This window comes from Chiloscyllium punctatum, chromosome 36, assembly GCF_047496795.1.
Source record: "Chiloscyllium punctatum isolate Juve2018m chromosome 36, sChiPun1.3, whole genome shotgun sequence".
In the NCBI taxonomy this organism is placed as follows: Eukaryota; Metazoa; Chordata; class Chondrichthyes; order Orectolobiformes; family Hemiscylliidae; genus Chiloscyllium; species Chiloscyllium punctatum.
Genome location: NC_092774.1, coordinates 45182151 through 45205817, shown reverse-complemented (window position 1 = coordinate 45205817; position 23667 = coordinate 45182151). Strand labels below are relative to the sequence as shown.

General features: G+C 46.6%; 2 protein-coding genes and 1 long non-coding RNA gene across 3 annotated transcripts; 1 reads left to right on the top strand and 2 right to left on the bottom strand.

Moving 5' to 3' along the window:
- Positions 1–401: 401 nt before the first annotated feature.
- Positions 402–2843, top strand: LOC140460996 (uncharacterized). Its single transcript, XM_072555753.1, has one exon. It carries the CDS (start codon positions 402–404, stop codon positions 2841–2843), a length of 2442 nt encoding a protein of 813 aa, XP_072411854.1.
- A 7875-nt stretch (positions 2844–10718) lies between these two features.
- LOC140461027 (uncharacterized) lies at positions 10719–22696 on the bottom strand. The gene is made up of 3 exons (XR_011954456.1): positions 22622–22696; positions 22048–22120; positions 10719–12724 (listed from the first exon to the last, which is right to left on the bottom strand). It is a non-coding gene; the product is annotated as an uncharacterized lncRNA (long non-coding RNA).
- On the bottom strand, positions 15676–20974 carry LOC140461045 (uncharacterized). Its single transcript, XM_072555830.1, has 2 exons — positions 20944–20974; positions 15676–18693 (listed from the first exon to the last, which is right to left on the bottom strand). Exons 1-2 carry the CDS (start codon positions 20972–20974, stop codon positions 17963–17965), a joined length of 762 nt encoding a protein of 253 aa, XP_072411931.1. The 3' UTR covers positions 15676–17962.
- Positions 22697–23667: the final 971 nt, after the last annotated feature.

Genomic DNA, 23667 nt, shown 5'->3' with positions numbered 1-23667 from the left:
GGATTTTAAGGGGAAAAAGAGGGTAGTGGCAATCTGGAACTCATTACTGTCTTACCCCTCTCTCTTCCCACAAAAGCCTGGTTCTTGTGTGGACCCAGATCTATTGACAGCGTTGCCTTCACGATGGACATTAGTGAACTAGCTGGCTTTTTATGACAATCCAGCATCTTCGGTGGTTTAGGGTTGGTGCAACAATTTACCAGATTGATTCAGCTCAGTTTTACAACCCATCTTTGATGTTTTTTTCTTGATTGTCTTTCATCCCTGTTTCTTTGTTTTACGCTGATTTCACAGGGTATGAGAAGGAGTGGATTTGCCGTCTTGAAACACACCAAACGTCCCGTCAGGATTGGATAGAGCAGCTCAATTCATTGCAACCTGAAGATCATCGGATTTTGAACATGGAAGGAATCAGTACCACTCAGAGTGGGGAGAAACCGTGCACGTGTCTTGTGTGTGGACAAGGTTTCAGCCAGTCATCTGACCTGGCGGAACATAAGTGCAGTCACAGTGGGCAGAAACCATGGAAATGTGGGGACTGTGGGAAGGGATTTAGTTTTCCATCAGAGCTGGAAATCCATCGACGCAGTCACACTGGGGAGAGGCCGTTCACCTGCTCCAAGTGCGGGAAGGGATTCACCACCTCATCGCACTTGGTGACCCACCAGCGGGTTCACACTGGGGAAAGGCCGTTCACCTGCTCCGAGTGTGGAAAGCGATTCAGTCAGTCGTCCCACCTCCTGTCGCATCGGCGCATACACACCAGGGGAAGGCCGTCCACCTGCTCTGAGAGTGGGAAGAGCTTCACTCAGTCATCCCAACCACGGACGCACCGGGGAGTTCACACCAGGAAGAAGCTGTTCACCTGCTCGAGTTGTGAGAAGACATTCACTCAGTTGTACAACTTGTTGACACATGAGCGCATTCACACTGGGGAGAAGCCTTTCGTCTGCTCCAAGTGTGGGAGAGGGTTTGCTCAGTCATCCAACTTGTTGAGACACCAAAGAATTCACACGGATGACAGATCTTTTAAATGCCTGGACTGCAAGAAGTGCTGTAAAAGTTCCGGGGAACTAATGTCCCATCAACAAGCTCACACAGACAAGGCACTGTTGAAGTGGTCTTGCCGTGGGGCTGGAGTCAGGGGATCATCTCAGCTCAGTTTACACCAGCGAGTTCACACTGGGAAGAAGCCTTTCTCCTGCTCTGATTGCGGGAAGGAATTCAGTCAGTCATCCAGCCTTCTGAGACACCAGCGAGTGCACACCGGGGAGAGGCCGTTCTCCTGCTCCGAGTGTGGGAAGAAATTCACTCAGTCGTTCCACCTGGTGACACACCAGCGGGTTCACACCGGGGAGAGGCCAGTCGCAAACTCCAAGTGTGGGAAGGGGTTTGCTAACTTATCCAACCTGCTGACCCACCAGCGGGTTCACACTGGAGAGAGGCGGTTCTCCTGCTCAGAGTGCGGGAAGGAATTCACTCATTTGTCCTACCTGCTGAGACACCAGCGAGTGCACACTGGGGAGAGGCCGTTCTCCTGCTCCGACTGTGGGAAGAAATTCACTCAGTCGTCCCAACTGCGCACACACCAGCGAGTGCACACTGGGGAGAGGCCATTCTCCTGCTCCGAGTGTGGGAAGGGATTCACTCAGTCATCCCAACTGCTCGCACACCAGTGGGTGCACACTGGGGAGAGGCCGTTCTCCTGCTCCGAGTGTGGGAAGGGATTCATTGAATCGTCCAAACTAACGGTACATCAGTGTACTCACACTGGAGAGAGGCCATTCACATGTTGCAAGTGTGGGAAGGGATTTACTCAATCTTCCAGCCTGATGAGACACCAGCGGATCCACACTGACGAGAGACCTTTCAAGTGTTCTGACTGTGGGGAGTGCTATAAAAGTTCTAGGGAACTGATGACCCATCAATTTGTTCACACTGGCGAGAGACCCTATAGCTGCTGTCAGTGTGGGAAGGGGTTCAGACGATCATCTCAACTCACTGTACACCAGCGAATTCACACTGGGGAGAAGCTGTTCTCCTGCTCTGAGTGTGGGAAGGAATTTCTTCAGCCTTTCCAACTGGTGATACACCAGCGAGTTCATACTGGGGAGAGGCCCTTCACCTGCTTGGAGTGTGGGAAGGGGTTCACTTGCCCATCCCATCTGCTAATTCATCAAAGAATTCACACTGGCGAGAGACCGTTCGCCTGCCCCAAGTGTGGGAAGCGGTTTGGTCACTCCTCCAGCCTGGTGAAACACCAGCGAGTGCACACTGAAGAGAGGCCTTTTGAATGTTCAGATTGCAGGAAGTGCTTTAAGAGTTGCGGGGAACTGATGTCCCATCAACGTGTTCACACGGATGAGAGACCGTTCAGGTGCTCTCACTGCAAGGTTGGATTCAGACGGTTATCGAACCTCATTGTACACCAGCGAGTTCACACGGATGAGAGACCGTTCAGGTGCTCTCACTGCAAGGCTGGATTCAAACGGTTATCGAACCTCACTGTACACCAGCGAGTTCACACGGATGAGAGACCGTTCAGGTGCTCTCACTGCAAGGCTGGATTCAGACAGTTATCGAACCTCACTGTACACCAGCGAGTTCACACGGATGAGAGGCCGTTCAGGTGCTCTCACTGCAAGGCTGGATTCAAACAGATATCGAACCTCAATGTACACCTGCGAATTCACACGGATGAGAGACCGTTCAGGTGCTCTCACTGCAAGGCTGGATTCAGACAGTTATCGAACCTCATTGTACACCAGCGAGTTCACACTGAGGAGAGCCAGTCCCAGCCTCAGTGTGTGGGAAGAGATTCAGTCAGGCATGCACCCTCCTGAGCTACTAGTGAGTGCATACTGGGGTCGTGCTGCACCCCTGCTCTGAGTGTGGGAAAGACTGTTTCTCGCTCATGTCAGAGTAAGGTTGATGAGTAAGTCCAGGACAATTTTGTTGTGGTGTCATGATCTATTTCCATCGTGGTCCTGAATTGCAGTGCTGTGTTTGGAGTCAGTATTGTGGATAAAAGTTAAAAAAAAACAGCTTGGTGTGCTGTATACCCATTGTTGACTATTTTTCTCTATTTCTTAGCACAAGTTAATTCCCTTTGGAAGGGCTGTCCCTTACTCCTGCCTTCCCCGTCCTCATTTCCAGCAAGAGGTTTGATAAGTTCTTGGTCTTCTTTGTTGCTAAAATTCGGGTCTTTCGATCATCTGTGACATAGATTGCTCCAACCAAGCTTAGAAAGTGCATCTTTCTCTTGTGCCAAGCCTCGTTCGTTCTTATCACTAAATTGCTGACCACGAAGCTTGCCCCGTTTGCTGACAATTGTTCCGGATCAAGAGAAAATATAATAGCACTCTAACATCACTCAAGATCCTTGACACCATGGGAATAAAGCAGCCTGTATGATTAGCACCACATCTGCAAACATTCACTCTCCCTGTGCCCTGGTAAACAATGCTTTGAAGAAATTCGCCAAGCCAACACCTTCCGAATTCACAGTCTGTACCATGTAGAAGGACATTGGCAGCAGACACATGGAACACCACCACCTTCAAGCTCCCTTCCACGAACCCTCCCAAGGGGCAGGATGGTGGCTCAGTGGTTCGCACTGCTGCCTCTCAGCTCCAGGGAGACCCGGGTTCGATTCCAGCCGTGGGCAACTGTCTGTGTGGAGCTTGCTCAATTCTCCCCGTGTTTGCGTGGATCTTTCCTCGGAGTGCTCCAGTTTTCTCCCACAATCCAAAGATGTGCAGGTCAGGTGAATTGGCCGTGCTGAATTGTCCATAGTGTTCAGGGATGTGCAGGTTAGGTGCATGAGTCTGGGGTAAATGTAGGGGAATGGATCTGAGTGGGATACTCTTCGGAGGGTTGGTATGGACTTGGGCCGAAGGGCCTGTTTCCACATTGTAAGGATTCCAGTTCTAAAGCTACTCACCATCCTGATCTGGAACAATATCGTGATCTTTCATTGTCACTGGATCAGAGACCTCGAACTCCCTCTCCAATAGTATTATGTGTATAACCGCACCAAGTAGACCTCCAGTCGGTCAAGAAGGCAACTCGCCACCTCCTGTTTAAGGTACAGACAATGAATGCTAGTCTAGCAAGTGCTGCCCATTTCCCTTGAATGGATAGAAAGAAATTCACCAAAAATCGATAGCAGCTTCCATGGCCATTTCTATTTTGAAGGACAAGCACAGCAGATCCATGGGAACATCGCGACCTGCAAGTTCCCCTCCAGCCACTCTGGGTCATGACTTGGAAATTTATTGCTATTCCTTCACTGTCGCTGTGTCAGAATCCTGGACATTCCCTCCCTGAGGGCATTGCTTGTCTAACTGCAGCAGTTCAAAAAGATGAAGCACCTTCTCAAGGGCAACTAGGGATGGGCAATAAATGCCGGCCAGTCAGTGATGCCTACGTCCCACAAGTGAAGGAAAAGAAATCCTGGAACCCGAAAGACTCGAGCTCAAGTTCTCTGCCATGTGATGCCACCATGACCTATCCCCTTAGCACATGAACATGAGAATTCAGAGAATGAACTCTGCTCGACATTTCTCATCATGACTGTTTGAATCATTAACGAGGAACCATTTAAATTTAATGAGCATTTGACTCTTTCCCCTCACATGCTGTCAGTTCTTCCCCTCCACCCCACACACACTTCCTTTAAGTGGGACAACTGATCTTCAAAATTCCTGTGGAACACTTGAAAAATGTATGTCATTGTCTTAGAGGGTGAGCACTGGGTTGGTATTTATAAATACCATTTTAAAAAAAAGCCTGTACTTTTGATCATGACTGAAATTGGGAAAAGGACTGCTCATTAATTAAAAGAAGACGTGGAAAGGATTAGTACACTTTTAAAAAGCAAGTTACCTGATATCTTCAAGCAGTGGGGAAAGTCTAGTTGCAGATGAACTGATTGATCTGGGAATGGTGACCAGTTAGTTGATGACAAAAACCTTTTTCCTGACAACAGCGATGTGTTTGGCTCCCAGGTAGCTGACCAGCTTATGGGTGTAATTATTTTAGCAGAAAACATTGGGCCTCTGAAAAGAAAGGCGCTGCCCTTTTCTCTGCAGTTAACAAAATACAATGAAGCCAGAAGAAAGCCATTTTACTTTCTCTCAGTTGATACACGCTATTGCTGTTAATAAGTCTGAGACTTTATAAACGTGAGCCAGTCATCACGTACCTCCTGCAAGCCAGTGAAAATACCTGGGGAAGAAAGATCAAGGGCCTGCCAACCAAAGGAAACACCTCAGTGAACCCTGAAAGACAAGGATTATTGAACTGCTTTCCTCAGTCTGTCCCTCTGTCCATTATACTCTTGTTCTGATTCTTTGTAAGTGGGACCATATGTGCAGGATTAAAAATCACACAAGACCAGGTTATAGTCCAACAGGTTTATTTGGAAGCACTAGCTTTTGAGGCACTGCCTCTTCATCAGATGCCTCAAAGTCTAGTGCTTCCAAATAAGCCTGTTGTGTAATTTTAACTTTGTCCACCCCAGTCCAATACCGGCACCTCCAAATCATATATGTGCAGGGGCTGCTTTATAAAGGGATTGGTGTTTTAACTTGCAGACTATATGTTCGTAAGTGTTGACATGTAGCTAGAAACTGTTGATCTGTAATAAATAATTATCGTTAAGTACAAAAACCTGGTCCCTGCCTATGCTTTCTGCCAACTTGGTTGTAAACGTCTGGTAATTTAGGGAGTTTTGAAGTGCTTCTGTAAAAATGTTGTGATGGCTTGGGCAATAGCAGGACTTGATTTCCCACACATTCTCCCTGGGATGTGTAGCGCTATGCAGCTCCAAAGGACAGCTGCTTCTTGGGCAATACAGTAGTGAACACCAAATGAGGCAAAACAAAATGGAGAGGTAACCTTCTGACATTCTACTGAAGATATCTTGTCAGAGAGAAAGCAGCTGAACTGAAATCCTTGTTCCCTGGGTGTGTGGTGCATGTGTGCGCGTGCAAGTAGTGATGTCGCAGTAACGTCACTGTATTGGTAATTCAGAACTCTAGGCTAATGGTCTGGGGAAATTGGTGAGTCCCACTATGGCTGGTGTTGAAGTTTTGAATTCGGCTTTTAACAAAATGTAGAATTAAAATCTGGCCTTGTGGCGGCAGTGTAACCACTGTCCATTGTTGCAAAACCCATCTGGTTCACAGATGTCCTGTAGGGAAGGATATCTACTGTCCTTATGTGGTCTGGCTCTGTCATCTGACTCAAGACCTGCAGCAAAGTGGCTGACTCCCAACTGCTGTCTGGGCAATTAGGAATAAATAATAAATGCTGGAATAGTCAGCAATACTCATCCCATGAACGAACTTAAGAAGAAAAAACCTGTGCTATAGATATTTACTGATCAATCTGTTCAGAGATGTTATAACACACCTCAGAAGCAGGTGGGACTTGAACCTCAGGCTTCCTGGCCCAGACGTAGGGTCACTGTCACAGTGGCACAAGAGTCCCCGAATAAAGAAAGTGTGTTCGACAGCATCCTTACCAGTGGAGTACTTCCTCAATATTGCTGTTTTCTGTTAATTTTTACACTTAAGTTCCGGAATGAGACTTGAACTTGGAATTGTCAGAAGCAAGGCACTACCCATTAAGCCACCACTCACTGTCATACATTTGTAGTGTACATAATTCCTAATTGTTCAGAGTTGTTTTGAATATCTTTGAAGCAGGTTAGACTTCATCTCAGGTTTCCTGACCCAAAGGTAGCGACACTATGACTGCACCACAAGGGCCCGAATCTACGGTACATACTTTTGAATCAACAAAATTAAATGACACGACTTCCCAAGTATGTGGAACTTGAACCCAGATCTCCTTTCACAGAGGTAGGGTCACTACCAACATGCCATAAAAGTCCAAACCCTGTGGTGTACTCTGAGAACAATGAGCACGCAGTGGCACCTCTGCACAAGAACAGTGCTGAACTGTTGATGTGCAATATTATTGTTAAGGAAGTAGACTTCTGGACCAGGATTTGCATTACACTGGTTGGATGGCAAATTGACTTACTTCCCCACATATTTCTCAGCCTTTATTTTTCCAGAAGATCATCCTCAATCTCCAGTGCTAGCTCTTTTAGTGTCAGGACACCTACCCATTGATAACTCTGGCTCTTTGCCTTCATGTCTTACTTCTCCTCCCACAACACCAATAGGGTTCCACTGTTCCTCACCTTTGACCTCAGCAGCATCCACATCCAAACAATCGTAAGCTGCCATTTCCACCACTTCCAATAGGGTGTCACCACCAGGTACATATTCTGCTCCCTTCCCCGGCAGCCTTCTGCAGGGACCATTCCCTCCTGGACACCTTGGTCCACTCCTCCTCCACTCCCAATGCCTCTCACAACCCAGGTCTAAGTCATGTCCATTTAATTCCTCCCTCCTCACTATCCAGGGCTCCAGCCCCCACCTTTCAGGTGAAGCAGCAATTAACCTGTACTTTCCTCAATCTGGTCTACTGTACTGCCTACTCACAATGTGGTCTCCTCTACACTGGGGAGATAGGGTAACTGACTTGCAGAACACCCACGTTCTGTCCCCAACAAACAACCCCGAACTTCTGGTCACCTGCCACTTGAACACACCACTTTGTTCCCTGGCTAACACCTCTGTCTCAGGCTTGCTGAAATACTCCGGAGAAGCTCAGTGCAAGCCGGAAGAACATCTCCTCATTCTCCGGTTGGGGACCCCACTTCAGGACTCATTGTTGAGTTCAATAATATAAAGGCCTGAGCATCTTCCTGGAATCCCACAGACCAGGCCTCGTCATCACACCGACTGCCTACACACTTGACCCATTGTCAATTACTAATGGCCCCCATTAGCAGCTATTGATTCTCCTCGGCTGACCATTACCCATTCCTTTACACAAAAAAGGCAAAAGAACTGCAGATGCTATAAATCAGAAACAAAACCAGAAATGAATGGAAAAGCTCAGTAGGTCAGGCAGCATCTATGGAGAGAAATCAGTTAACATTTCAGGCTGAAATGCTGAGGAATATTCTGAGGAAGGGTCACTTGACCGGAGACATTAATTCTGACTTCTCCCCACAGATGCTGCCTGACCTGCTGAGCTTTTCCAGCAATTTCTATTTTTGTTACCCGTTCCTTTGTCCAAATGCTGTTCTCTGTCTTTGGATCCATCTCCACCCAACGTTTACTACTACCCCCTCTCCCACTCCATCTTCAGCATATGTAGCAATCTTTTCTGAGATACATTCTGGATTAGTGGTGCTGGAAGAGCACAGCAGTTCAGGCAGCATCCGAGGAGCAGTAAAATCGATGTTTCGGGCAAAAGCCCTTCTGAGGGAGGGTGACTGGATCTGAAATGTTAGCTCAGCTTTCTCTCCACAGATGCTGCCAAAACTACTGAGTTTCTCCAGCAATGTCTATTATAGTCACTAATTTACATCTGTTTATTGAACTTAGCCTGCAACACTGGTAGAAGTCCCTTACCTTCAACTACAATTACAATTATACCAAAGTCGTATCCAAGTCTAATTGGTGTGAAGGTGCAGGATGCTGGCCTATTTCCCTGAAGTACTCTGACTTCCATCACAGGGAGGAATTTCTTCATCTAACTGCAGCTTCAATTCTGTGTGTGTGTGTGTGTGTGTGTGTGTGTGTGAGTGAGTGAGTGAGTGAGTGAGTGAGTGAGTGAGTGAGTGAGTGAGTGAGTGAGTGAAAACGAACGAACTGTGAGGTGGCGGTTCAATTCCAGCCTTGGGTGCTCATTTGTGTGGAGTTTGCACATTCTCCCTGTGTCTGTGTGGGTTTCCGCCACAGTCCAAAGATGTGCAGCTCAGGGTGAATTGGCTATGCTAAATTGCCTTGTAGTGTTAGGTGCATTAGTCAGAGGGGAAATGGGTCTGGGTGGGTAACTCTTCGGAGGGTCGGTGTGGATTTGCTGGGCCGAAGGGCCTGTTCCCACACTGTAGGGGATCTAATCTAATCTAGAACAAACTGAAGTCCAGAACGCTATCTTGTGGCTGGTCTCCTTCATCTTCTGTACATTTGAACCCCTTCATTTCAGCTTCACTTTCAAGAGAAATGAAGGATCTACACCATCTCCTTGTAATGATGATCGGAAGATATGCAGATCATAAAAGCTTACACTGAGGGGGTAACATATTGGCGTGGATAGGAGATCAGTCGACTAACAGGAAACAGAGTTTAGGCACAAATGGGTCTTTTTATGGTCAGTAAGATGTAACAAGCGATGTGCCACAGAGATCAGGTTTTACAACTTATATAAATTTGTACATTTACTTGGATAAAGGGGTTGGTTGCAAAATTAGTTGATTATGCAAAGATTAGGTAGGAATGTAAGTTGTGAAAAGGACATAAGAAGGGTTCAAAGGGATACAGATAGGTTAAGAGGGCAAAGATCTGGCAAATGGAATATAATGAGGAAAAACATGAAATTGTTAATTTGACCTGAAGAATGAAAAAAGCCTATTGTCTAAGTGGTGAGAGATTACAGATCTCTGTGATGTGGAGTGATCTGGGTGTCCAGGTGCACAAAACACAAGTTTAGTAGGCATGTGTAGCAAGTAATTCAGAAAAATAATAGGATGTTATTGTTTATTGTAAGAGGAGTAAGTAAGAAAATCATGTTTAATTTATACAGAGCATTGGTGAGGCCACATTTGGAGAATTGTGCACAGTCAAACAGTCTTTTTTTTAATTTCAAAATATACTTTTTTCATAGAAATAAATCTTTGGTACCTGCACAATTTGTCATGTCGTTCATAGATATATACATTGCACGTCTTAACATTACAAAGAACAGATTGAATTAATCGAATTTACAGTTATCCTATTTACAGTTCCCTTTATTAACCATCCAGTCTCTTATTATTTAGCTGTGGCTTCAGCGGAACCCACCTAGTGAGTGGGCCCCCTGTTATACGATAGCAAAGGAACCTTCTTTAACTCCAAGTTTATGGGGTTACCATTGTCCATTTGACTGTCCTGTCTCTGGGGTAGCTGTCTGCATCCCCATGGTGAGCACGAACTGCTGGACCTTCGCTGGGCTGAAATAGCTATCCAGCTCCTCACTGGGGTCATTTACCCGCTCTGGTGTCATTGAGCCAAGGCAAGGGTCCGCACCGTCCAGTTCTGTGTCTGACAATGGGACTGTCAGAGGATCACAGCTCTCGGTTGCCTGTAGTTGTGGGGTAGTGGGTACCCCGTGGTTCTCACTGGGTGGAGGGTAGACTTCGGGGGGTCCGTTGTTTCCTGGTTGGGAGGAAATGCCCTCCTCTTTACCGACGGCGCTCTGTCTCTTCTTCTGGTGATGATGACCTTCTTTGCGCCCATCTTCCCCCTCTGAAGAGCTGGCCGTCCCTCCCTCATGCAGCTGTCTTTTCCCCCTTTGCTGGGAGGCTTTGGGGGCCTGGCAAGATTTCCTCTTCCTGTTTTTAACAGGTATCCACTCCTCTGCCTGCTTGATTACCTCCTCCTCCATTTCTTCCATCCGCCCAGCTAGAGCTAGGATCAGCTGCTGTGTCTCCCCGCTGGCTGCCGCCTCCTCCACTCCAGCCTGTTCTTCTTTCTGGGTGTCACCAGACTCCGTTTCCCTGCTGTCTGGGTGGACCTTACTGGTCTTTGGGGGTCCACGGCTCACATTGCCAGCTCCAGCCATCTGTGCTTAAGTGCCCCCCCCCCCCCCCCCGTCTTGGGCAGGTCTTGTACATGTGGCCCGCCTCTCCGAACAGGTTGCAGCTCTTTTCTTCCTGACAGTCCTTAGTCAAGTGACCCTCCTGTTTGCAGTTCCTGCAGATGGTGACTTTGCAATCCGCCGCCACGTGTCCCGACTTCCCGCAGGTTCGGCACACTTTCGGCTGCCCTGCATATGTCAGGTAGCCTCTGCTCCCTCCAATTGCGAAGCTCGAGGGTGGGTGGAGGATGTTCCCACTGTCATCGGCCCTCAGAGTTACCCTGACCTGCCGCTTACTGGTCCAGATCCCAAAGGGGTCGATCACATCGGTGGCTTCTCCCTCAACTTGGACGTACCTTCCCAGGAAGGTCAGGACATCAGCCGCTGGAACATAGGGGTTGTACATATAGATTGTAACAACCCGATTCCTCTGTGCAGGAAGCACACACAATGGGGTCGCTGACAAGATGGAAAACAGCAGCTCCCCTTCCTTCCAGGGAAATCCTGCAGGCAGTACACATCCGCTGCGGCAAACCCACAGCATCCCAACAGTACTTTCTTAATAAACAGGATGCGGTCGACTGGTGTATGATCCTCTATCTTCTTCACAGTCACCCTGACTGTGTTTCAAACACCCTGCCCAGGGCTGCGGGCAGCTGTTGAGGCCATAGCTCTGAGGTTGGCTGGTCCCTGAATTGGCGTTAGGCCAAAGCCAGCATGAATATCCACCAATAGCAGGTCAGCACAACCAAACGATCCTCCAACGTCCAATCATGATCCAGCGATGATCTCCACTAGCTCTGATGACTCGCAACTCGATCCCTGTCCTGATAAGAACAGCCTCGTGCGGGGAGAACCCGACAGATTCAGGCTCCAATTGCACGGTGATCGGAAATCATTCTGACGCAGCTCCTTCTGCACACAATTCAGTTGCTATTCTTAAAGGCCCAGATAACACTTTACTCTACATCAACCATCTCTCGCCTGAGATTCCTCTGAAATCTTTATGCGTCTCAGATTCTGGACTGCTACCCATTCAGGATTTTCCTCCCTCCACCAGTGTCAGATTTGCATTCAGCTGCCTGGATACTGAGCTCTGAAGTCCTTCCCTCACTCTTCTTATTCTCTCTCCTCTCCTTTCCGAAGCCCCTTCTAACCTGACTCTTTGCCCGAATGTTTGCTCACCTGGAATACTGTGCACAGTTTTGAGAAGGGATGTAGCTGCATTGGAGGCAGTTCAGAGGAGACTCACTAGATTGATTCTGAAGGCGAGGGATTTGTCTTATCAAGAGAAATTGAATATTTAGACCTATGTCTTCTAGAGCTTCGAAGAATTGGAGGAGATTGGAGTTCTATAAAAATGCCAAAGGGGATTGACAAAGTAGATGTAGAAAGGATGTTTCTTCATGTCAGGCAATCTCGAACAAGAGGTACAATTTTAGGAAAAGGGTTAACAAATTTAAAGTAGAAATGGGGAGAAATTATTTCTCTGAAAGAGTCATGAACCTGTGGAAATCACTGGCACAGAGTGTGTTGGATGCCAGGACATTGAGTAAATGGAAGGAGAAGACAGGGACAGATTTACAATTAGCAATGGGTTGAAGGGTTATGAGGAGTGACCCGAACGTGGAGTTGAGGCCAAGATGAAATTAGCTATGATCATACTAAATGGCGCTGCAGACTCGAGCTACTGAATCCTCCAATCCTGCACCTAGATCTTATGCCATAATACTTCCTTCTGGAGAACTGAAATTGGTTTGATAACACTCAGTCACACGGCACAGAAAACGACCCTTCGGTTCAACTTGTCTGCGCCGACCAGACATCCCCACCTGAGCCCGTCCCATTTGCCAGCATTTGCCTTCCTATTCATGTACCTACCCAGATACCTTTTGAATGTTGTGATTGTACCAGCCTCCACCACTTCCTCTGGCAGCTCATTCCACACACACATCACTCTTCGTGGAGAAGTTACACCTCAGGTCCTTTTTAAATCTTACCGCTCTTGCCTTCCTGGCTGTTATTAGACAGAGGAGGGAATCAGTTTAGCTCAGTTGGCTGGATTGTTGGTTTACAGAGCAGTGTGATGACATCACCAGTTTGAAGTTACGATGGAGGACCCTCCTTTTCAATCTCTTCCCTCGCCTGAGGTCTGGTGGCCCTCAGGTTAAATCCCCACCAGTCGCTTCTCTCTCTAATGAGAGAGCAGCCCCTATGGTCTGGTAGGACTATGGCCACACAACACAACAACAGACCGAGGAATGGACTCTCTAACCTCAAATAGTACTGATCTTGCTATAATGCTGATCTCGCCTACTGCACGCCCTGTGTAATGTAACCTGTCTAAGCTGTTAATTTACAACCTTTAATCTGTACATCCCTGCTTACTATGATTTGCTCATAAACAAAGCTTTTCGCTGTACTTCGGCGCACATGACAATAAATCAATTAGTTTAAGCCAACGCATTGAGACTTTGTCTCATTGGGAACCTGATTTGTCAAACTGAATTTTTTCTGTGGCTTTAAACAGAGGAATCCCCATGGGGCTGGCGGGAACATTTCAACATGTTACTGAACAGTGCACCAAAAATTCAAGAGCTGATATACTAGAAGAGGTGGGCAGACAGGGAAGGGATCCATTAGATAAACGAGTCCTTGGTTTCAATAAATGAACTGGCAGAAAGGTCATACTGTCATTGTTGAATAAAAAGGGAGTAAATTATGTCTTGAATTTTAATCAATCACGTTGTAATCTGGAACTCAGATGAGAACCTGGGTTGGAAGGAAAGACTGGGAGCAATGCATAACTACAGGAAGCCTTAGAATGAGAGTGACAAGTCATTCAGAACTGACCCACATCACAGCAGCAATTCTGTCGACATCTGTAGTAAGATGGATGGAGGTACTTAAAGTAGAGACTTTATGACTGTTGGAGAATGATGTATCAAGGAATTCATGAACTGAGGGCAAGAGTGAGGGGAAAGAACGGGATCTGGAAAGCAACAGACCCTTCATTTTCCAGGAGAAGTGAGCTCTGTTTGTATAAATGTCAGATGTTACACAGCACAGGGTCAACTGGTGGATTCACCCACGATGAACAATTTCCAACTTATCCCATTAAAAGCTTGGTGGATTGTGCAGAGAGTCAACCTAAGTTGCTCTGAGACAGGCTTGTGTTACAGAGAATGAAAAGCAACACACACACACACACACTCCTTCTTCTATTGGATGGCTAAAGCAATGTACCTTACTGGAAATACCAACATTTGTTGTCCACCCCTAGTTACACCTGAAATGAACGGTCATTTCAGGTGGCAGTTAAGAGTCAAGTGTGTTGCTCTAGGTCTGGGGTCAGATGTAGGCCAGACTGGGTAAGGACTGCAGAGTTCCTTCACTGAGGACATCTGTGAACCAGATGTGTTTTTATGACAATTAATGACGTTTTCATGGTTCCACTATGGATTAGACTAACTTGTAATTCCAGATTTATTTCTTGAATTTTAAATTCTACCAGTTGCCTTGGTGATTTGGATCTGAACCAACGTTCTCAGTGCGTTACTATAAGAGCCCTTCAGGCTTTTGCCCAAAACGTCAAATTTCCTGCTCCTCCGATGCTGCCTGACCTGCTGTGCTTTTCCAGCCCTATGCTAATCTAGACTCTGGCTTCCCGCATCTGCAGTCCTCACTGTTGCCTAGGAGGTCGAGTAGGCCATCTGGCCCCCTTAAGCCTGCTCAGCCATTCAATAAGTTCACGGCTGATCTCGTTGTGGGCTCAGTTCCCACTTACTTGCCCCATCGCGATCACCCTTAATTCCTTTACTGTTCAAAAATCCGTCTCTGCTTTGAAAAGATTCAACGAGGTCACCTCAATTGCTTCACTGGGCAGGGACTTCCACAGATTCACAACCTTTTGGGTGAAGATGTTCCACCTCAACTCAATCCTAGATCTGCTCTCCTTTATATTGACTCTCTACACCACCTCCCCTCCCCGGTTCGAATTTTATCCATTAGTGGAAACAACCTCCCTGCTTCTGCCTTGTCTATCCCCTTCATAATTTTATATAGACAATAGATGCAGGAGTAGGCCATTCAGCCCTTCGAGCCTGCACCGCCATTCAGTATGATCATGGCTGATCATTCCCAATCAGTATCCTGTTCCAGCCTTATCTCCATAACCCTTGACTCCACTATCTTTAAGAGCTCTATCCAATTCTTTCTTAAATGAATCCAGAGACTGGGCCTCCACTGCCCTCTGGGGCAGAGCATTCCACACAGCCACCACTCTCTGGGTGAAGTAATTTCTCCTCATCTCTGTCCTAAATGGTCTACCCCGTATTTTTAAGTTGTGTCCTCTGGTTCGGCACTCCCCCATCAGCAGAAATATGTTTCCTCCTGCCAGAGTGTCCAATCCTTTCATAATCCTATACGTTTCAATCAAAACCCCTCTCAGTCTATGTTTCTATCAAACTTGTCACGCATTCTTCTAAATTCCAATGAGTAAAGTCTCAGTCTACTCAATGACAAAATATAAAGTATTCACGGTCAATACTGCCACAAACCAAGTAGACTTTACTCTCCGGGAATTGTATGCCCTCCAATTCCAGCACTTTCTCAGAATCTTAAATCTACATTGAACAACATAGAGGCAACAACAAAATATTAAAATTGAGCAGTCTACTATCTTCGGCCCCAGTAGGGGATAGATTCCAATACAGAACAATAATTGGATAATTACAGCCCCGACTTCCCTCTTTATTTTACAGATGAGACTAATTTCCCTGGTCTGGGCAGAACTCCCTTTGGCAGCCAGTCTAAGACAGCATTGCGAGGGGAAAGGACATAATAGTAATGTTGGCCCTGACTACGGGATAACCTTTGAGAATGCAGGAGGAAGAATCTTTCTGAGCCGAGGTCAAGTATGTAGACAGTAGGAGGCCATGCAAGGAAGATCTGAATAATTCCAGTGACTTTACTATTGAGGAATGTTTAATAAAGACACTTATATACATACATTAAAATTAAGAATCTTCGATACAATCAACTCCAGGATGTCATCTCAAGGATAGGATCAGAATCTGCGTACCGACATGAATACGTTAGTGTATTGGAAGTGGAGCAGAGCCAGGGGAGGTGTTTCAAGGTATATTGTCCCAGCAAGGTCCTTGGTCCTCTGCTCTGATATTGCAGTCAGTGCCACAAATGTCCCCACTGGCAGTTTGTGCCTGAAGCTGTTGGATTTTTACCTAAACAAAGGCCTGGACTGATTTCGGCCTTTGGTGCCTTTTAACTCCTCACTCAGACTCTGCCTCTGACTCAATATTCTGTTCCAGTGCTTGGCTTGATTTTCTCCTTTGTTGGTGCGTGTCCAATCCTGTGCCTTCTGTTCCCAGTGTAACTAATTGCAGTCCTTTCACAACACTTCACTACCGACCACCACTTTATTTTTCAATTTTTCCACCAGTTCCCTCAAAAACGTGCACTGTTAAACTGACTGGAAGGTACACACATGTGCACAAAAGGCTTCTCCGGCATGACTTTCCAAACCCAGGCAGCAGATCCATGGGAACAGTACCATTCCTCTCCAAGCCACTCTGCAGCCTGACTTGGAAACACATCGCCACTCCTTCAATGTCGCTGGAACTCCGTCCCTCATGGCATTGTGGATGTCCCTACACCAAACAGACTGTGGCTATTCAAGAAGACAGCTCACCAATCACTTTCGCCAGGGCAGGACAGTTTGCACATTCTCCCCGTGTCTGCGCGGGTTTCCTCCAGGTGCTCGGTTTCCCCCCACAATCCAAAGATGTGCAGGTTAGGGTGAATTGGCCGTGCTAAATTGCCCATCGTATCCAGGGATGTCCACGTTAGGTGCATTGGTTGGGGTAAATACAGGATAATAGGGTAGGGGAATGGGTCTGGGTGGGTTACTCTTCGGAGGGTCAGTGTGGACTCGTTGGACCGAAGGGCCTGTTTCCACACTGCAGGGATTCTATGAACTAGGAATGGGCAATAAACATTAGTCTTTCCAGTGACTCACCACATCCCAGAAAGAAATTTAAGACAAGACACAGACCAACTGATTTTAGACCCAAGTCAAATCTTACTTTTGACTCTTGAACTCCTTAGAAAGCCTATTGAGTGTTTACTCATAACTCCCATTGCACTCACCTATAACCGACAGGTTATTTTCCATTTCTTATAACATGCCAACATCATTGTATACCCCCGGCTTCACTTAAGAACTTCTTTGTTCGCAGTTACCTCAGAACACTGCTTCTCAAGATTACGATCTGGGCCACTACGACCCCACTTGCAGCACCACTTGTAAATTTAGGTCCAGAGCCCAAAATTACTGGCGCAGGGGCTGAGGGGTGTCAAACTCATTATTGATATTAAAAGAGGTTTTTGAGAGGCAAGAGTTTAAATACAATGCATAAGCTAAACAGTCAGAAAAAGCTTATAGCCTTCACAGGTAAGAAAGGTTGATTGGTCCCCAAGGATAATGCAGTGTGTGTGCTGGCTTCTGTTACTGGTGTTTTCTCTGAACAGTTAAATAGTGGGGGCAAAACTGAATTAATTCGAATTCTCTTTCCTATCCTCTCTTGAGCTTGCTTTCATGGTCACACAGTTTGCAGGTGTCCAGAGTTAAAACTGTCTGGTTTTACAGCCTGCGCTGGAGACAACTCCTAGGCAGAGGTAACAGGTATAACGCGTGTCTGTCAGCCAGAAAGCAACCGTAGAAGCTTCCCTCATCAGATTGTGACAGAGCGAAGGAGACCTATTTGTACAAGACTCAAATCATTTTTTGAGCTCCCATAAGTTAAGAGAGACTGATTTCTTACAGTCCATTACTTGGCTTGGATCTGCCTCCAATTTCTAGGTTTCTTTACCAGATGGGAGGGTAACACATTGAGGACTCGATTCTCCCCAAATTCCCACTAATTTTCTTCACCATGGACAAAGGAGGGACCATTGCATGGAACGTCCAGGTCAGTAAGAATTGTCAGCAAGGATTGATCTGCACCGGATCACTGGAGGTGTTAATCAGTGGAACGTTTCAAACATTGAATCATAAAGCTTGTATCAAAGATCAGTGCAGGATGAGAGGGACAGTTACAGTGGGACACTGCAGTGCTGAGAACACCATCAGCTGCAGATTCAGGGTGTTAAACTCCAGCCCGGTTAAGAGATAACATCAGCAGAAACATACCCAACTGGAAGAATGGATGTGATAACAGTAGAGTTTGAGCCACAGTCATTTGTGAACTCGCTGATGTTTTAGCAGTTGGGATGAATCAATGAATCCCTTCCCACACTCTGAGCAGACAAAAGGCCTCTCCCCAGTGTGAACTCGCTGGTGTCTTAACAGTTGGCACGAATCAGTGAATCCCTTCCCACATGCGGCGCAGGTGAATGGCCTCTCCCCCGTGTGAATGCGCTGGTGTACAGTGAGGCTGCCCGAATGCCTGAAGCTTTTGCCACAGTCAGTGCAGCTGAATGGTTTCTCCTCAGTGTGCACTCGCTGGTGCTTCAGCAGAGTGGATGAGAGCCTGAAGCTCATTCCACAGGAGGTGCAGCTGAATGGCTTCTCCTCAGTGTGAACTCGCTGGTGTGACACCAAGTTGGATGAATTGATGAATCCTTTCCCACACACGGAGCAGGTGAATGGCCTCTCCCCGGTGTGCACTCGCCGGTGTAACGCCAGGTTGTATGACTGCGTGAATCTCTTCCCGCACAAAGAGCAGCTGTACGGCTTCTCTCCAGTGTGGACCCGCTGGTGCAACGCCAGGTTGGAGGACTGAGAGAATTCCTTTCCACACACTGAGCAGGTGAACGGCCTCTCCCCGGTGTGAGTGCGTCGATGAGTTTCCAACTTTGACGGACATGTGAATCCCTTTCCGCAGTCCGCACACTTCCACGGTTTCTCTGCGGCATTGCTGTCCTCTTGCCTCTCCAGGGTGATGAACAGTTGAAGTCCCGTACACACTCAAAACAAGTGTACGGTTGCGAACTGTGCACCACTTTTTGCTGTCCATGAAACTAGTTAGAGCTTTTTCCACAGTCAGGTCACGAGAACACGCTCACTCAGATGCGTGCCTCTGAGCTTTCTCTGTTAAATATATGTTTGAAATCTCACCCCTCAGGCAGAATGGAGAATCATTTCTCTTTGCACATTCAGAAGGTGATGATATTGAAGTCCTGACGAATTGGGTGACTCTGTCAGGTGCTGATGTGATGTTCATTTTGACTTGTCCTCTGTAAATTCTCCCCTCTAATCCCCCCTGTAAAAAGAGTGAACAAAAATCACTTAAACTACAGGATAAAAATTCAGAACAGGCAATTCCAGTGTTCTGTGGAATACTTTCCTCTCTTGTTGCTCCAAAAGCTGTAAAATCCTATCCTACACACTCTTGTTCTCCTGGACTGGAATATCAATAAAGTGTGGGACAATTGTCTCTTATTCTCACGAATCAACTGTCACAGATGCATATATCTGTGCATTGGTAAGGGCAACTACTGCACAGTTCTTGCAATGCACCAAGCTATGTCTTCACATTGAGCATAGCCTCCCATCATGTTGGTAGAGAATAGCACCTTGCTCTTTATTCTGTCATAGGTTGTGGGTGTCGCTGGCAAGGTCCGAAAATGTTACCCATTGCTAATTGCTAAGTGGCTTGCTCAGCCCTTTCAGACTGCAGTTTAGAGTCAAGTTTGGAGTTGCTATAGATCTGTGGTCACATGTCGGCTAGACCAGGAGGAGCAGCAGATTTCCTTTCTTACAAGTTATTTGTTAACGAGGTGCGCTTTCTATGAGAGTTTCATGAGCACCAATACTGCAATTAATTTTCAATCCCAGCTTTATTAACTGAGTTGGAATTCCATCGGTTGCTGAGGTGTTTTGAATCCATATCCACAGACCATTAGACTGGGCCTCTGTATTACTACTTACAGCTACACCAGTGAGAGAACCAGGAGAACTCTACTCAACCAAAGTCTGTAACCTCAGGGCATGCAACGAGGTGTTAACCTGGTGAGGCAACAACCAAGACTATTTGAATGCAAAACAGTGGAAGCAGTAAGTGAGCGAGCGAGCTGATCCCACAACCTTCACATCAGGCTTACACTCCACAGTCCTGCTGCATCCAGTCATGAATGGTGGTGGACAATTAAACAACTCACTGGAGCAGGGCCCCCACAAATATTCCCACGCTCAGTGATGAAGGAGCTCGGCACATCACTGCAAATGACAAAGCTGAAGTTTTTCTTTCATCTTCAGTCAGATGTGTTGAGAACATGATCCATCATGGCCTCCTCCTGAGGTCCCCAGCATTACGGGTGCCAGTCTTTCGACAATTCAGTTCACTCTATGCGATGTTGAGAAACAGCTGAAAATAATGGATACCATAAACGCTATGGGCCCTGTCAACATTTCAGTGACAGGACTGAAGATGTCCTCCTGAACCAGTTGCTACACCCAAAAAGGACTTCCTACTCTCATGATTTCTCATTTCTAACCAAAATTTTGGCTTCCTGGGGTTAGGGTCATCACTTACTCTGTGCTAACACCAACATTAACTTAAACCCCTTCCCAAACCTTTTCCTGGATTTCTAGATGTCATGCACCCTTTAAGATTTGGGGCACAGACCATGTCATTTTGCAGCCATACCTCTGTAATGGCTACCAGATCACATTTACTAATTTCTGTTTGGGCTTTCAGCTCATCTGTTTTGTTTTGAATACTATGTGTATTCAAAGAGTGTATTTAATTTTATCTTTTTAGTTCCTTTGTAAATTCTAGTCTTTATTTGTTGTTTCTCAGATTTTCACTCGATCTTGGTCTCTTTGCTGTATTATTACTTTCCTCATTGGCCTTGACTCTATTCTTTAATTTACCGCACCTTCCCAAATTTGATCCTTTGCCCACATTATTAAAATCCTTACCACTTCCCTGGTTAAGAGGAGTCAGCAAGAACACTGGTCCCAACATAGTTCAGGTGGTGACTATCCCACTGGTACAGATCCCACCTTGCCCTGTACTGGTGCCGATGCCCCATGAACCAGGACCAACTACTCCCACACCAGTCCTTCAGCCACGAATTCATTTCTCTAACGTGATTTTCTCCATGCCGATTTTTACACGGGCCAGATAATGCAGAGATATATGCTTCTAAATGTGGCACCTGGCTTATCTTAATGACTATGAAGAATATCCGTCTTTGTCCTGATGACCTGACCATCTTCCTCCACTAGAAATTCCTGTACCATGGTATCAGAGTCATAGGGATGTACAGCATGGAAACAGACCCTTTGGTCCAACTTGTCCATGCTGACCAGATATCCCAACCCAATCTTGTCCCACTTGCCAGCACCCGCCCCATATCCCTCCAAATCCTTCCTATTCATATATCCATTCAGATGCCTTGCAATTGTACCAGCCTCCAACACTTCCTCTGGCAGCTCATTCCGTACATGCACCAACCTCTGCCTGAAAAAGTTGCCCCTTAGATCTCTTTTATACCTTTCCCCTCTCACTCTAAACCTATGCCCTCTAGTTCTGGACTCCCCCATCCCAGGGAAAAGACCTCGTCTATTTATCCATGATCATGATCATGATCATGATCAGTTAGCTCAACAACCCTGCAGCCTCACACTCATCCTGACAGAAATCAGAATTGTTATGGTGCAGGAGGAGGTTAGATGGCCCCTTTGGAGGTAAAAGAACCTCGAACCTGTTGGGAAATGAAAAATGGCTGAGAATCCTGCCTTCTGGATCCCATTACTTGTCTCAACTCTCAGTCATGCACCCTTTTTTTGGCTATTGTCAAATTCAGATGACCTAATCAGAGGTGTGACAGCCTCCTGGTACAAAGAATCTAGGGAACTTTTCTCCTTCCTGATCAATCACAGGGTCTGTAGTTCACCCTCCAGCTCATAAACCTTCAGCCAAAGCTGCTGAATCTCAAGTAATTATTATAGACTTCTTGCTCTGGACTAAACTGGCATCCAGGAGCTCTGACAGGCTGCTACTGCGATATTTCACCTAAAAGAAAAATACCACTGAAAATCTAAAATAAAAACAGAATGCTGGAGAAACTCAGCGGGTCTGTCAACATCTGCGTAAAGAGAAACAGAGGTAACGTTTCAAGTCTGACATCTCTTCAGCACAATCACATTGGACTCAAAGCATTAACCTATTTCTTGCTCTGCAGATGCTGTCAGACTTGCTGAGTTGCTCCGGCACTTTCTGTTGTCATTTGTGTCCCCGAGGAATCTCAATGTGGTCTAAGGGACTATTTGATTGTTTTAGTCGATTTTAAAAAATATTTTATTCAACTTACCCTCCCATGCGATGTTGAACCTTAGGAACAGAACAGACCTCATAGCTGACATTCACCAAATAATCAGGTTCTTCTGCAAAAAAAAAAGGGAGGGCCGTTAAAACATGGGCCAAAAAAACTGCTGGCCAGTCCATTTACCCACGTTCCTGGGAAAGATCAAATCAATAGAAAATTTGTGCAACTGGGCTTAACCATACATTACTGTGTGGAGCAGGCCTGCAGCTGCAAATGGGCGGGACTGGCCCGGATAGTCCCCTCTCATTGGCTTCCTCGTCCAGGAAGACAGTGCCCCTGACAAACATGGCGGCCCGTCGTGCGAACAGCGAATGCATCCCACCCGCTGCTGCCCCTGAAAATGATGGGCGCCGCGCACGCGCCGTTCGCAAAAACGATCGCCGTTCAAAGATGGCCGCCGTCAACCCCCGCGGCCTCAAAGAGACGTCGCCGCGGTCGCCCGGCAGAACGCAAAAGGAGCTTCGCTCGATGACGATTCGGGGTTTGAGTCATACGTCAGCCGGTAATAAAACCGTTTCAGATGGCCGACCTGGCTGGGTCCGGCCTTCCCCCGACTCACCGTCAGTCTCCCTCACTCGTTGCGATCGGCAACGCGACTGCCCGAGTTCGCATGGCGTCGCCCGAAATGCGCATGCGTCGGCGCCCCAGTGATTGGCAGTAGCGCTGGACCAATAGGAAGAGAGTGGGACCATCACAACATTTGAAAGGTGTTTGGATGACACTTGGAAGTGCCATAGCTCAAGTTCTGAAAAATAGGAATTGAATCGATACATGATTGGGGACAGAACTTTCCAACAAGCATGTAGACAGCCAGGGGGCCCATGCGGACGTTTTTTTTGGGCTCTGCTGATGCCTCAGCCAAATATATGTACAAGATTGAAAAATGCACAGGATTGTAAATGACAAGGATAAATTCGAATCTGTGTTTGTAAATGTGGACATATGTATGGCATGATCAAATGTACAGACCATCAAATCATTTTATGAATAAAGTATATTTTTGAAATAAAAAAAAGTCAGCTGGTCTGTTCCCCGGGACTCACACCGAGACGAACATTAACTGTGCCTGGAGGATCATCAACTCGGTGAAGGACGCTCTCTGGGCGGTCCGAAACCTGTTGATCCTCCAGCTGAAGGAGTTGACCCCGACCGAGTGTTGCAGACTGGCACATTCCAAGGTCCAAGACTACGTGTTGAGGGACGCGCTGAAGCTTGGGGCAGCTGCCGCCAAGGCGCGGTGGGGAAAGACCACCGTGTAAGATCGGCCTGCCTAAAGAAGAACAGGGGGCCCATGCGGACGTTTGTTTTTGGGCTCTGCTGATGCCTCAGCCAAATATATGCACAAGATTGAAAAATGCACAGGATTGTAAATGACAAGGATAAATTCGAATCTGTGTTTGTAAAGGTGGACATATGTATGGCATGATCAAATGTACAGACCATCAAATCATTTTATGAATAAAGTATATTTTTGAAATAAAAAAAAATGTAGACAGCCACCCCAGAGACAGGACAGTCAAATGGACAATGGTAACTCCAGTAAACTGGGGGTTAAAGAAGTTTCATTTGCTTTCATATAACAGGGGACCCACTCTTTAGGTGGGT